The 15,007-nt window shown below is 27.7% G+C and overlaps 1 protein-coding gene and 1 pseudogene across 10 annotated transcripts in view; both read left to right on the top strand.

Moving 5' to 3' along the window:
- The window catches only part of Hr4 (Hormone receptor 4), a 173,287-nt gene that overhangs the window by 66,662 nt on the left and 91,618 nt on the right, over positions 1-15,007 (top strand). For 5 of the 10 annotated variants that reach the window (XM_014431076.3, XM_067051392.1, XM_014431072.3 and 2 more), the window contains exon 2: positions 7,489-7,527. The exons of the other annotated variants lie outside the window; for them this stretch is intronic. In XM_014431076.3, the coding sequence (XP_014286562.1) occupies positions 7,524-7,527 (4 nt within the window). In that variant the 5' untranslated portion in view covers positions 7,489-7,523. The remainder of the gene's footprint in view (positions 1-7,488; positions 7,528-15,007) is intronic. 10 annotated transcript variants of the gene reach the window in all.
- On the top strand, positions 3,520-3,595 carry LOC112210094 (U6 spliceosomal RNA; annotated as a pseudogene).

Below are 15,007 nucleotides of genomic sequence, written 5' to 3'. Positions count from 1 at the left end.
GAATTAAAAAAAAAAATGAAATCAATATAAATCATTTGACAGGACAACTGACCTCACTAAGTGAACGATTCATTTTGTCGTGCGTCAATGGTTGATTGTTTTAATATTTAATCGCCGGGCTATATTGTGATGTCATTCTATATACGTTTATCTCATATCATGGAAGCATTTACTTTTTTAGGGGAAAACAACATTTTATTCAAAAAGCAGTGCCTCCCATCTGCATTGAGTTGCTATACACACAGCATACTAAAACTAGTTGGGCAGTGGCTTATTATTCTTATATAACATTGATATAGTCAGTAAATATTAAACCACATAATAGTAATGCATCATTTTTTTTCCATTCAATTACCTACCTATATATCTCGTCAGGTTCTCTCTGAGTATAATAAATAGTAAACATTTTTAATATAGAAAAAATATATAAATATAATGCTTTTATAATTATATTAAGGCTAGATTACTAGATTATTGGGTGGTGCTAACTTCCAGAAGGACAGTGTTTGAATTGTGGTTGTTTTTAGGACATAAGTGTGCAAACATCAAAGCAAAAAATTTTGCAGTTCTTAGGGTCTCATTTTCAATTTTTAGTTTTAAGAATTAACAAAATTTATCGTTTAATATCGGTTGATGTGTATGCTGAAAAAATTGTTTTTTATAGGTTTTAAAAAGTAAGGAGAAATAAAAACATGTACAAACAAAGAAGAAAAAAACCCTGAAAAGTCTAAAATCTTGTGTCATATCTTATTGTTTAATATCTTTGAAGGTATATAAAGATAAAAATTAACAAAACCTGTTTTACAGTAATATAAATAGTTATTAACTCCTGTTTTGAGCATTTTAAAAAAACATATTTGTAAAAAAAAAAATATGACCGTTTATATTAAATCATTCCAAATTTACAGCAAATAGAGTAGAGGTGATATTAGGAAATGATCAGTGATAGATAGATCTAATTTCTACGAAGTAAGTTTTTGAATTTTTTGGCATGCTAAAAGTATGAAAATTGAAATATTTAGGCGGGAAAAATGCGGTTTGTGGGCTGTCATGTGTTTGAATTTGTTTTGCAAAAATCATAATAAAAATCTTAATTAGTATTATTTTACAGAAAATATTTTGCTAATAAATGTTATGTTATTGATTTTAAGAAATAAGAATAAATAACAAAATGGTGGTCGAATCGCACATACGAGATCGCTTACTGCGTCATATCTATCAATGTTACATAACGACTGTGTATATAGTATATATATTTGCTGTTATTTGTTTTCACTATATTATAGTATATAGCTGTAGATAATATAATGTATATTAGATAAATAGATAAGATAGACTAGACCGAGGCGCGGTGGGAGCAGCGTCCTTGCTGTAACTAGGGCGGGCGTTGAACCCCCTTACTAGGCCAACCCCACCACCTCCTCTCCATTCCATCCGTCTTCCTTATACGGCCCCGTCCATCCGACTTCCATTTCACTTTTACACTTACGCTTTTATTTATATTTTTTTTTTATCCGTTAGTCCGTTACGTCAACTATCCGGTTTCTGAGTTAGGTAGCGTCTTCTTCGACGTCATCGACAGCGCTCCTTTGTCTGACCCAAGAAGGTGCAATTGTCCAGGTAGTGATGTGAATATCGAAGAAAAAAATCGATATACATCCTATCAATGTTTTTCAAACATATCGAAATAGTAGATCGATATATAAATTTATTAAGTAGTGTTTTATTTGGAGGAAATTAATGTTATTTTCTGCCTATTCCTTTAAACAGACATAATTAATAAAATATATTTCTGAAAAATCAATTAACAAAGCAATAACAGTAAATAATCAAGTAGATTCATGGTTCAGTACATAATGAACAGTGCAATAAGTAGCGAGTTTAAGGGTAATTAACTATGTAATTTAAAATAATACAAATATATAGTGGGAGTCATTAATTGTAGATATCTTTCAGTTACAGATTATTTTAAATAAATGACAAAATTCACACAAAAACAACTTTAAACAATGGTTTAGGGATTTTTATAAAAACAAAACAATCAGAAAAGAGAAAAATGCATGATAAAATACTAAGTAAAAAATGTTTGCAATATTATTTATATTAGAAAATCAATAGTAAAGAAGAAAAAATTGGGCCTTTTTTAAAAACTTTAAATGTAACCATTTTAATGTAAGAAAACCATCCGTCCTAAACGTCGAAAGGTTTTTTTTTTGTAAAATTGATAAATAAAAAATTGGAAATGTCAACCCAAGTCAGTTATTTTCTTTTATTTTACCGACATTGAATCGTTTGGTAAATTTTTAGTTAATTAAAAAAAAAAAATAACAATAACAAGCATGGAATATATACATAAATAAATTTGACTCGCAACAAAAATTTTTTCAAATTATTTATTAAAAATTTTAATGTTTCATATTCCCCATTTTTTTCATTCATATTTAGTGGTTTGTTTTTAACATTTTTCATGGAATTTGGTTCTGAAATCTTAGATAAAAACCACATTAAAGCTTTTTGAGGATAAATCCGTCAGAAAACCATGAATGGAAAAATCTTAACAAATTATGTGATAACTATCTAGTGCGTCACAAAACTTTCACTTACAACCCTACAAGTTTTGTATCGATTGGTGCGGTCGTGTTCAAGTACGCTATTTTTGTTTTATTAAAAAAAATAATAAGATCAACAAAGGTGAAAATTTTGAACAATATTTCTATTTTTATGTCGCTATAAATATTTTCGCGGTGAGAATATTCATGCCAGTAACAAACATAAATTTTGTTACTGGCATGAATACAATAGTTAAAAAAGGACGACGAAGTCAAAGTGGTGCATTTTGTAAACCTTAACGGTCTCTGTTTTTCACGTTCTAATCGGATGTCTGAATTTTTTATTTTTTTCTACTTTAGTTATCCATGTAATTCTTTAATATTGTGTATTTGACTATTATTTTGATTGATTATCATTGCTAACGATGAAGATTGCTTATTTTTAAAAAAATATATAATAAAAAGATAATTTAGAGGAAGAATGTTTTTTAAAATTCGACACTTGAGCTCCGTTGGAATAGTTCGATGAGGATAAACATCTGATATTAAAGACCACTTAATATCACCGCTCCTTGATTCACCGATTTTTACTAAAATAGTTAGAAAAACATTTTTATTAAAATAGTTAGAACAAAATTTTTATTAAAATAGTTAAAACAAAATTTTGATTAAAATAGTTACAACAAAACATTTATTAAAATAGTTAGATAAAATCGAAAACATGTGAAACATCATTCTATTTCGGTTTTAGCGAAAGTAATTTCAGCATATAAAAATATAAATACTTTCCCTAACTCTATATTCCGTATATAAGTAAGAGAAAATAAAAATATGATTGTACATAAACGCTGACGAGTAGGAGGCACGTTTGTAGGAAGTGCAAACATGTATTTATTATACTAGGTACACTAATTAAAATGGCCGTTTGAAGCGGTAGATAGAAATAACAAAATGGCTTCAAATTTATCAAGTACTCGCTTCGGCGGTACAGGTACATATACTAAAATTGGAACGATACAGAGAAGATTAACATGGCCCCTGCGCAAACCAATCCTTCCATAATAAACTTACCAACCACCCAAACCAACTCGTTTCTAACCTGGCTTCTCCTTCACTACCTAATTATCCTTTTAGGCGTCTGAAAAGAAGATGGCCTCGAGATCTTCTCCTTTAGAAATGTTTTTGGAGTTCTATCAATGGGTAGATTCTCCACATATTTGTATCATGTCATAATATCACTTACAGCAAATTTACTTGATATGTATAAATGTATACAGTTGTAAATAACAATAAATAAATTATTAAAAATTTATCTAATTCATAGATGTACTAAAATAATAATGGATACCTGTCCCATTAAATTTGATTTTATACTCAAGTCAGTTATAATTTCATTTCGTATTACTAAACATAATGTTGCCATAAGAATTACTCATATTAAATTAACATTCGTGTACATTTAATTGGAAAAAAAATTATTTTATAGGACTCTATGGTATAATGTATGGTCAATTGATATTCGGCTATTTTCCCAAGTTTTTTGAACTCCAACACTACAAATATAGAGGAACGGAAAAATAAATCTTTTTTTTTTTTTCAATTTCCCCGAATACCGTTCCCTAAAATGATTCTATGAAACGAATGCGTGAAAGGTATATATTTTATGACCAGAATCACTTGGCGCCTCGCCCGAAAATATTTTTAGGCTTCTGTAGTTATCTCAAACAAGTGAGTGGCAACACCCTTAGGTCCTGTTTACGTTCTTGGGCAAGTTATCTTTGTTTATTTTTCTCTTCTCTTTAATGCAATGTAGAAAAAAAAATTAGAGACATGTTGATATGTAATTTTTATTACTGATTATATACGAATGTTTTTTTTAGATTCCGCAACGTGGTTCTGGTACTTTTTTTTTCTGAGAAGTTACTGACACCTGTCGACCTAGATTTATATTTATCTTTTTAAATGAACAAACATTGTTCAAAAGCGTAGTATATCTCTTGCATGGTTATTGCGTATATTGAATATCCCAATTAAATTGAAAAAACTAATAAATTAATTTATTATGACTATAAAAGGGTTTTATTATTTATAAAACCTATCTTGGCTACCTTTTACGATGTAAGGATGGCACATTTGATTAATGGCTTAAATAGAATCCAGTCATATAAGCGAGTAGCATGTTCAATTAAAGTGTAGAGAACCGTTTTAGAAATATTATTTATTTATTTGGTAAGAGTTAATTATTATAAAACACTGTATTATTCCGTATTGTTAAAAAAACCTTCCCATAACTTCACGATTGCACACACAAAGTTCCTTCATCCAGGTGTCGGGGACCTTCCCCTATCTTTAAGTACGTTTCATCTGAAATTCCATTATTCTATAAAACAATTTTTAAAATACTATTTTAACATATATACATTTATTATGCCTGCATACTTTATTTAATGTTTATTTTGCAAATAACTGTATTTTTTAGATACTTTTTGTATACATAGCTTTCTTTGATTTTCTGTTTTGTTTTTTTGTCATTTTCCAAAATCATAGCATTTTAAAATCAAAACTGTGATTTTTTTAGTATGCCGCGATATGCCAGCCCTGTTACCTTTGTGCTTTTAGCGTTTTCATCGTTATTTTTATGTTGAAATAATCTTTTTTATGGTCCCATTATGTATATTTTGTTACAATTTTGACGGCTTATTTTGTAAATCACACCTTGTTTATCCAATTATTGCAATTTATCTTTTATGTTAAATTCTCATAAAACACAGAAAGCTGTTCGTCGATCCGATTATTATTATGACACTTACTAGAAAAACGGTCTAAACATCTAATCCATTACAAAAGACTGATCTACTTGACTATAATATGGCCTATCTGGACATACGGAGTTAAGCTTTGGGGCTCCACTGAACCATCGAATTTTTCTCCTATCCAATCCTTCGTAAAATTCATGATTCTCCTTACTTTGTCTCAAATCAAGACATCCAATAGGACCTTAATGTTCAATATGTTGGAGATTTGGCCAGGACCCGATACCAATCCTTCCATTATAAACTTCCTAATCACGCAAACCCTTCTTTCTTCTTTCTTTTTCTTACTTGGCTTCTCCCTCATTATCTGATAATCCTCCTAGGCGTCTGAAAAGCAGATGGCTTGGAGATCTTCTCTAGAAATTTTATTAGAGGATCAATGGGTAGATTCTCCACATTTCTGTATCAAGTTATTGTATAACTAACACCAAATTTACTTGCTATTTATATTATATAGTTGTAAATATCAATGAATACAATTTTGAAAAAAATCGGTCATGTTGGTTAGATTAACTCTACATAATTGTCGCTTAACTGTTTTTAATTTTCAAATATATCAATTATATAAATGTATTTCTAATGAAATAAACCTTCACTATGAGATGGTGAAAAAAATAATCTTCTTGGAAACCAATTAAGGCAACTTGTAATTATTTTAATTACCATTAATTTTATATTTTATTGATGGTAAGTACAATAGTACTTTATTGAAGAGTGGTATCAGGCGGTAGTTTAGCTCTGCAACCTCGACTCGGCTTGCGTCATAGGTCAGCCAGTGAGTCCATGTGCTTCTTTCCTCGGTATTTAGTTGTCTCTACATTAATTTTTTATATATTTATTTCAAGTATAATTAAATAAGTATTTAATTACTTAATAGCTATGTAATTAATGTTTAATGGGAATGAAATATTAAAAGCCAACTTTTACGGTAAGTATTGAGGAATTAATTTATAGACATTGATGCATCAGAACTAACAAATATTTGAAGTTGTCATTGTTAATAGTCCATTCAAACATTAATTCTAAATTTAGCCATTTTAATGTTTTATTTATTAATTTTTTTATTTTTTTTTTCTGACCCCAAATTTATCAGAAGCTCTCAAAGATGAGGAAGCCAAAATTACATTAGTGTTTGAATTTTTAAAAGCACGTCACCTTCTTTATAAATTATAACTCCTCTTCGATTTTAATTTTTTTTTTTTAAATTTATTATTTTTATTTTATTCATTATTAATTTTTACAAAACTTTTAGCATGCCATAGGCGTTGATGACCAGAGGGTTTTACGCCTTTAAGCAACAATAAACAACAAACAAAAAATAAAATAAAATAAAAAGAATTCAAGCAAAACATTATATCTAATCTCTCCTCCAGAGGTATCACTATTGGTTTTATATTTGTATTGTATTGAGGTTTTAGTATTGGCTCATTTACACAATTCATTGATACATCACTAAAATATTTTGTTTTTTATTTAAACACCGCATTATTTCATTCCCTGAGCCCATTATTGATTCAGACAATAATTCATACGTTAAAAAAATAAATAAATAATAATAAATATGGATTCAATACTTTATTAATTATATCAGATCCACCATCAGCGACCTTAATATCCTTCTATGAATGATTTTCAATAAAATAATTTTACTTGTATTTTTAGTTTTAAATGTGACAAAATTGTTTATAAATACAAAAGAAAAAATAAATGTGAACATTTTATATAAATATAAAAATTTTTGTTTCATGGTATATTTGACCGGCCATGTTATATGGTCAAATATACCATGAAGTATACCTCAAGTAAAGACTAGATTATAAGGAGAACTTAACTTCCTAATCTTTTATTACAGATCTGAAACATGTTTTAGGTAGTACCTAATTTTGTATAGAAGGGGTTAGATTAAACTTTCTAGGTGTTATTAACTAATTAAATATACTTTACATCTTTAGGAAAAAAATTGATAAATATAAAGTTAACATCATAAATTTTAAATATATATATAAAAAAAGACTATAATATTTTTAATATATCAGTTTATAAATATACCTGAATAAAAACGTTCAGGCGTTTGTATCTTCCATATTTTTAAATCTTATTTATTCTTTCTTTTTTTTTTTTTCCAGATGGCAACTTTATCAATTTTCCTGTTCCCAACAAAATGAGTAAACACTTTTAATAGATCGCTTATTTTAACAATAATTAATTTAATATTCGTAATTTAAGATTATGGTTTGTAAACAACTGATTTACTAATAGCCAGCTCTGATAATTAACAGTGATATTGTTTTATTTTTTTAATTATTCAATAAATTGAAATTAAAATAAATAAATTTAATCGTTAATGATTAGTTATACGGAAATTTGTTGATTGTGTACCTTGAGATGTGCCGTTTTGGCGTCAACGACATCGCTATATCAACGGCCTAACGGTTTCTTCCAAGATAAGACAAGACCAGCAGATAGCTAGTGTTTGTCAAACAGAACAAAGTTTCCTACAGTCACTGCTTAGTTTCGAGTAAACATTGATAAGTCTCATTTTCTGCGTTACAAAAGAAATATTATAATTTACGTGATGTAGTTGTGTTCCTGTTTTGAAAAACAAAATAGGTTGATTTGCAGATGCTTGGGTATGTAGTTTTTTTATTTATCCAACAAGACTCTCTAGTAAGGATGAAGTTTTATGATAATAATCTTTCATGTTTGTACTACTGCTCATAATAATATGGATTAGCGAACTCAGAAGTTCCACACCGACACTATGTATCTACCATATTCTTTCCTTTCTAAATTTAATCTATAAAAAAAAATTAAAATCTGTGTTGTACCGCTACAACCCATGAAGGATTAAGGGTGCAGTACTTTGTAAGGAAGTACTATTACTAAACCAACGGTTGTGCAAGGAGGTGATTTGGTCGGAATCTTGAATTTATGAAGCTGGGTGGACCCCAGGAGGGCCCGGGTCCTTGGAGTTGGTGACACCGCGCTCCCTAAATTTAATCTATAGGTTCATAAATTTTAAAAATCTTTTTTATGATACAAGATAGTCTTTCAGTTTTAACTAGTATCATAATTTATTTCGTTTTTATTTAAAACACGAACGGAAGAAAATATCATGAATTTATATATATCACTGCTTTTGCTTTAATTTAAGCCTTTGACATGTTTTTATTTTTTATTTTGTGTTTGATTTATTCCATATAAGATTGTATTGTAGACGAGTTAATCAGTAATAGCACTACTAGTTTTGGAATAATCTGGAGGAGAACATCAGTGATATTTAGATTGGGTATTGATCTTGACAATCTGGGGTATTGTCTTTTGAATAATCTAATTCAAAATAAAATTAAAATTATTTGGCATATTTGTCACTTCTAAAGTAAATAAGCAGTATAATACATATTGATTTATAATTGTTAAACTTAAGAAATATAATAATATTTTTTGTAGTGCTTGAAACTTAATTAATTATAATAATTTATATAAAATATAAATAGAATAGAAAATTTGAAAACTTGAAGTTTAAAACTTTCATCTTTTTTTCCGAGATTGTATTTCCTTTCAGAACTTACTCTTTCCTAGACGAATTTAACAATAAACTTTTACCATTTTGACAAAAACGGCTCTATTTTGATTATTGCCACCATATCAAGTAGAGCTTCATCTGGGCTAAAAAAGATACAAAAACAGCAAAGAATATTTTAATAATGTAGGTTAATAAGATACAATACAGTAAAGAAAGGTAGGATTGAAAATATGTATATATAAGTGAAACGAAAATTATATAAAACTGAACGACCTAAAAATAATTATAGTATAAAATAGACAATTATAAGATAGTGTAATTTTTTATATACATACTTATTATTAACTATTTATTTGATAACTATTTTTATTTCTCCTTTTTGTTCAGTTTTATATAATTTTCTTTTCACTTTTATTTATATAATTTTTAACCCTACCTTAATTTATCTTTTTGTATCTTATTACCCTAATATGTCAAAATATTTTTAGTTTTTGTATCTTTTTTAGCCCTGAAGAGGCTCTACAAAGTGTGGCGAAACGCTGGCGAATAAATAGTTGTTAACTATTTTTTGTCCCTTTTTGACCGCACCCCCGACCATCTTCATATTCTTCTAAAACACTTTAAATTTTGTTTATTTGAAATAATTAACCATCTCTAAGTGCTAGTCAATAAATCAAAAGAATATTATTACAATAATAAAAATTTTATTTGATTTGAAAAAAAATTCAGGAAATAAGAGTATTAATATGGATGTTAACCGTTGGGAATTGAACAATTTCAGAAAAAAATTATAAGTAACGTATAAAGTCGTAGTTTGTAATGGACAATGACGAAAATCGCTTGAATAAATTGAATTTATTAATAAGTGTTTTTTTAATGAAGATAATCTGTTTTATTTTCTCTAACCTATACTTTAATGAGTGTTTACTCAAAGTAGAGCAGTGATGTGTGAAAGTTGTGCGCATGTTGATGTGCGCACCGCATTGGACTATTTTTTTCTTTTAATCCAACTTATTCATTTCTCTAACCGTGATCCTTAGAATAAGTTAGAAATATTGCTTTGTATATCATGATCAACGACACCTGCGTCTAGACGATCTATTTTTAGACTTTACTCATATCTGTCGAGGCTGTTGTGACCCAGAAACGAACAAAAGGTTGGAAATCTACATTAAAGTTGGAAATTATATTCACGCTTTTTCGTGGAGGGCATGCTACAATTTGCATGGGAGCATTTGTTATGCGCGAATTCAGACGCGTGTAGTACCTGTCAGCTTACGCACTTTTTCTGTAAAGGAATTTCATTGCGAATAACCTGTTTCTTGTACAGCCAATAATTTGTAATAAAGAATTTAGAAATATTATAGTAACAATGGATGTTACAACTATAACTTAAGAATTATATTTTCAAAATTGATTTTTCGCGATATATAAAGATACCGATTCTTCGTGGTTTGTCTTTTTGCAGTTACAGAAAAGTGTGTTTTAATACGAGGTATCCTTCTTTATTTATGCAGTTTGTTTACTATCTTTTCATAGGTCTGTATTCGAGCTTAACGCCAGAGTACGTTAACCTCGACTGGTCCTAGGAACAGATTTCGGGACCTTCAGGGTGTAACGGCCTTAGTGTTTATCTAACTGTTTAGAGTAAATATTAGGAAAGTTGTTACCTACCAGCGTTCACTCTGAACCTTTGCTATTACTTCAATAAAATAATAGTAATAATAATATATTTATTTTAATAAAAACACAAATATTATTGATTGACCGTGTGTATAGATGAATGGATTCCATTCTTCAAATATTATTTGTTCCTTATTTATCACTTTATTTATTTTTCTCCGATGTTTAGGCCTTAGACCATACAAAGGGACACATAAAATATTATATTATTTACTAACAATTCTACTAAAAAAAAATAATAAATTAAATAAAATAAATAAGTTAATAAATTATTATTAAATTAATAAATTATTTAAAAAATTGTCTTCCTATTGCAGGTTGATTCCCCAAGTCGATTATCTTTAGAAACAATATATTTATGAATTAATATGACACAGTTCCTGTTTATAATGTTCTAAAAATATTTACTTACAAATATTTAACATTCAATATTCGAAAGATTTCGAAAATAATGTATTACGTGAATTATTTGGACCGAGTATGAGTTAACCGTTTAGAATGCTATACATTGCTAAAGTGAGGGAATTGCTCCCGGTAAGTTATAGCAAATAAGATGGACATGTCAAATGTGGGACTTGGTAACTAACCGATCCCTAATATATTAACAAACACTGAACTGTTGGGTAGACTGAAACGTAGATGGGGGGGATTGTGTTAAGCCTGATTTACTGCATTTAAGCAGATGTATGTTGAGAGCGATTGGTAGCATCGGCATTGAACCTTCGGCTTCAGTATTATTACACAATACACACTGTTACACTACTATCACTACACCTACCTTCACCAGGTTTTACACATTTCATCTTCCAATTGAATTAATAATTTTATATTTTTTATTTCTATAATAACATATTTTAAAAACTTATTTTGTTATACTTATATCTGTATAGACTAAAAATTAAAACAATATTTATCTCATTTTTAACATTTTTTAGATTTTATTGATGTTTTTGTTTCATATTTTATCATTTGCACATTTTCCAATTTAGTACATATTAATTTTACTCAAAACGTCAGAATATTAGGTTTTTTTAATCTGATTTCAAATTTACCGTATAATTAATATATTAGTATTCAGATATCAGATTTAAATAATTTATTATGAAGGTATTAGTTATTAATGAGTTCAAAATTTAAAAGTAATCGTTGCTTAGATATTATATTTATATTATAAAATTGATACTACAGAATGAAATAACTGCACGTTTGTTAGACTTAAAAAAAAAATGATTTATTTCCAAAATTATTTAAACATGTTAAAAACTATTACTTTTTTTTCAATATCTATTCTATGTAAGCATGCAGATTAAATTTATAGAAAACAATTGTAAATAGCAGCAAATTGCTTGGTTATTTTTGTAAACAAATAATAAAAGATTAATTAAGGTTTATTAAGTTAGTTTATTTAGTGTAATTTCTTGTTAAATTAAAAATTTCCATAATACTTAAAAATTTTAACTTTTTTTTGATACAATATTTATTAATTAAAAAAATTAGATATTTCAGTAATAATGATTTTAAAAAAACATAATAAAAGAACTGTACGTTGTTTAGACCTAATATCAATTGGGGATGGTAAAAATATATAAAATAAAATCATTTACAGAATTACTTTAAACTATTGTATGCATATTTCTAAACATTATTAACATCCTTTATTAACATAATTATCACCTTCCTGATCCTCGGGCCCCGAAATATCACTATCAAGGAAGCCTTGAACTCAATATCCCCACTTACAATTGATCCAGACATTGCCTTTCTATGTTTTTTCCCCTCCTTATCTTTCCTTATCGGTTATTTTTCCATTATCAAGACTTGTTGAGGAGAAATAAGGTCAGCTTGCACTCATCAGATGTTTGTCGTCAAAGCGGCGCTAGGAATAAAAACTATTCAATATGATAATCACGACGGGATCGCCATCTTACCTTGGCACTTTCGAATAAAAAATTATCACGGTCGCGTCCGTGAAAAAAAAAAAATTCTTCATTAACTTCTTTTCCTTCACTTCCGTAAATCGCTCATCTGCTGTTGACGCCCGAAGAAGGGAATTGCCGGAAGAGTGGGAAATCACGGTTCGCCTTGCTAGCTATCTAACAGTGTATCTTGTTTATGGAATAAATCTCTTTATAATTATCGGTTACCATGTGCCTTTTCTGGGCTCAATGAAGTATTCGCAAAGGAGAGCTGGTCTCTATAATCAGGAATTGACTATCAAGGACCTAACCTTAGCGAAGGGATCCTTTCTTCAACGATTTCGCGAATGAAAAAAAATGATGTATTATTCTTCCTAAAAGAGAGGAAAAAAAAAGAAAAGACACCAGAAATTTGAAAATTATAAGTAAAATTGATTTGTGATTAGTATGGTTGAATTTAAGATACATTTTTTAAAATTAAAAGATTTTCTTAAAATAAAATAAATAATAAAATATATAAAAGACATCAGAATAAATTTTAAAATATAATGATAATATGCTTAACCTGGTTTGTGAGGTAGCTTAAACAATTTGGTATTGATAAGTTAATTGAAAATATAATAATAAACATTTAAAATAAAACAATTAATATTAAGTATATTAAGGTACAAAAAAAAGTTAAAATGATGCAAGTTTATTAATAATATATATGCTTTCCATTATTTATTTGTGTATTATGTGATAATTTGATTATATTATATTATACAAGGGCAAAATAGCCTTTTGTTGATAACTAATGTTGATGCTGTGAAATTAAAATCAAGATAGGCTAATTTAAAGTAATTAATGTTTTTAATAATACGATTGTAAATAATGCTATTAATTAACCGATTGTCCTTCAGTATGGCCAGGTTCGCCGAAACGGTGGATATTTAACGTTTTTTTATTTATTACCTGCTAACAGTCTACTAATAGCTGGTTATTTTTATTTTTTACAATTGATAATAGAGAGGGGTATAGTCAGGTACAAAAGGCACTCCTAACTATTTACCATCCTATAATAATAATAATAATCTTTATTTATTCCGGGATTGATCCCTTTAGAATAATTTACAGGCGTCAAAATTAGGCTTTAGAGCCTTAGAGTAAATTACAAAATAGAGATGAAGTAACAAGATGTCATAAAATAAAATAATACAGTGAATTTAAAAATATACAATTAAACAACCATAATTAACAGAATACATAAAATAATGATAATATACAAATAAAATGAAACAACTTTTCATATCATAAAACATAAGATGACTTATGATAGTAAATAAAAAGAAAAAAAATGACAAAAAATCAAATATAATTAAACTGAAAAGTAATAAATGAAAAGATATAATTTATGCTAGTGTACATATTTACAATTATAAACAATAAAAAAATAATTATAAATAATAAAGATAAAGATATTTATAGTGAGGTGTTAATAGGAAGTCATAGCTTATAATTTTATTAATAAAAACCTCTATTCAGTAGATATAATATACCAGAAATAAAATTTGTTAACCTTATAAAATCTATCCATTGTAGACCCCCTTAAATAAAAATAGTTCACCTTAAGCGGAATATTATTAATATTAACTGAGAAATTGTTTAAATCACTTTTGGGCAGTAATTAATATGAAACATTTTTATAAAATTAAAAAGTAAATTATAATTTTTTTTTGTAAAAAAAAACACTGAATTTTTGTATTCTCTTTTGACAGTAAAAAATCAAAGAAGTATTTGCATTTTCATTCTAAAATTGAAAAAAACAAATTGTATTTTAAATACACAAAAACTACGAAGTACAACTGCTCAATACGTCAATTTTTTTTAAAATTTAAAATACAAAATATTTCTAGTATTTGGTATTTGAATTTTTTTTTTCTATTAACAAATACTAAATATTAAATACTTGGTATGCTAAATTGTCTATTTTAAAATAATAATGAAAATTTTTTTTTTCCGAGGTATGGTTCAGAGTCTATTCTCTGAAGAAGTTCGATTGAACCCCGTTGTTAACATCTAATATCCACCATTACTTATTTAATATCCCTTTGTAAAAACTTACATATCTCATCTGATTATACTTTCTAAAAATATAAAAAATTAATACTCGACTGTGAATAATAAATTAATTCAATCAATTGAACATTAGAAGGGGAGGTCTCATCCATGGCCAGCCCGCTCCAAGATCGAACATTGAATTTCATTTTGCGAGGTTACCTTTACCCTGAAATATTGTTCACATTTTTCTCATCTTCCAGTAATTTACGGTAATTACTAACAACAAATTAACTTATTGTATAAATTTTTAATAAAGTTGTAAATATCAATAAATAATTTTTTAGAAATAAAATAAAAAATTTCCTTGCAACTTTTGTAATTTTTTAATTCAATTTCTTTTTTCAACCACTTTTACATTGGTGTATTAACTTAGCCGATGTTTCGAACGTTATAGCCGACCATCTTCACGGTCATTTTTTA

This window comes from Halyomorpha halys, unplaced genomic scaffold, assembly GCF_000696795.3.
Source record: "Halyomorpha halys isolate HHAL.00 unplaced genomic scaffold, Hhal_1.1 Scaffold943.1, whole genome shotgun sequence".
Taxonomy (NCBI): domain Eukaryota; kingdom Metazoa; phylum Arthropoda; class Insecta; order Hemiptera; family Pentatomidae; genus Halyomorpha; species Halyomorpha halys.
This window is presented reverse-complemented; position numbering and strand designations above follow the sequence as displayed.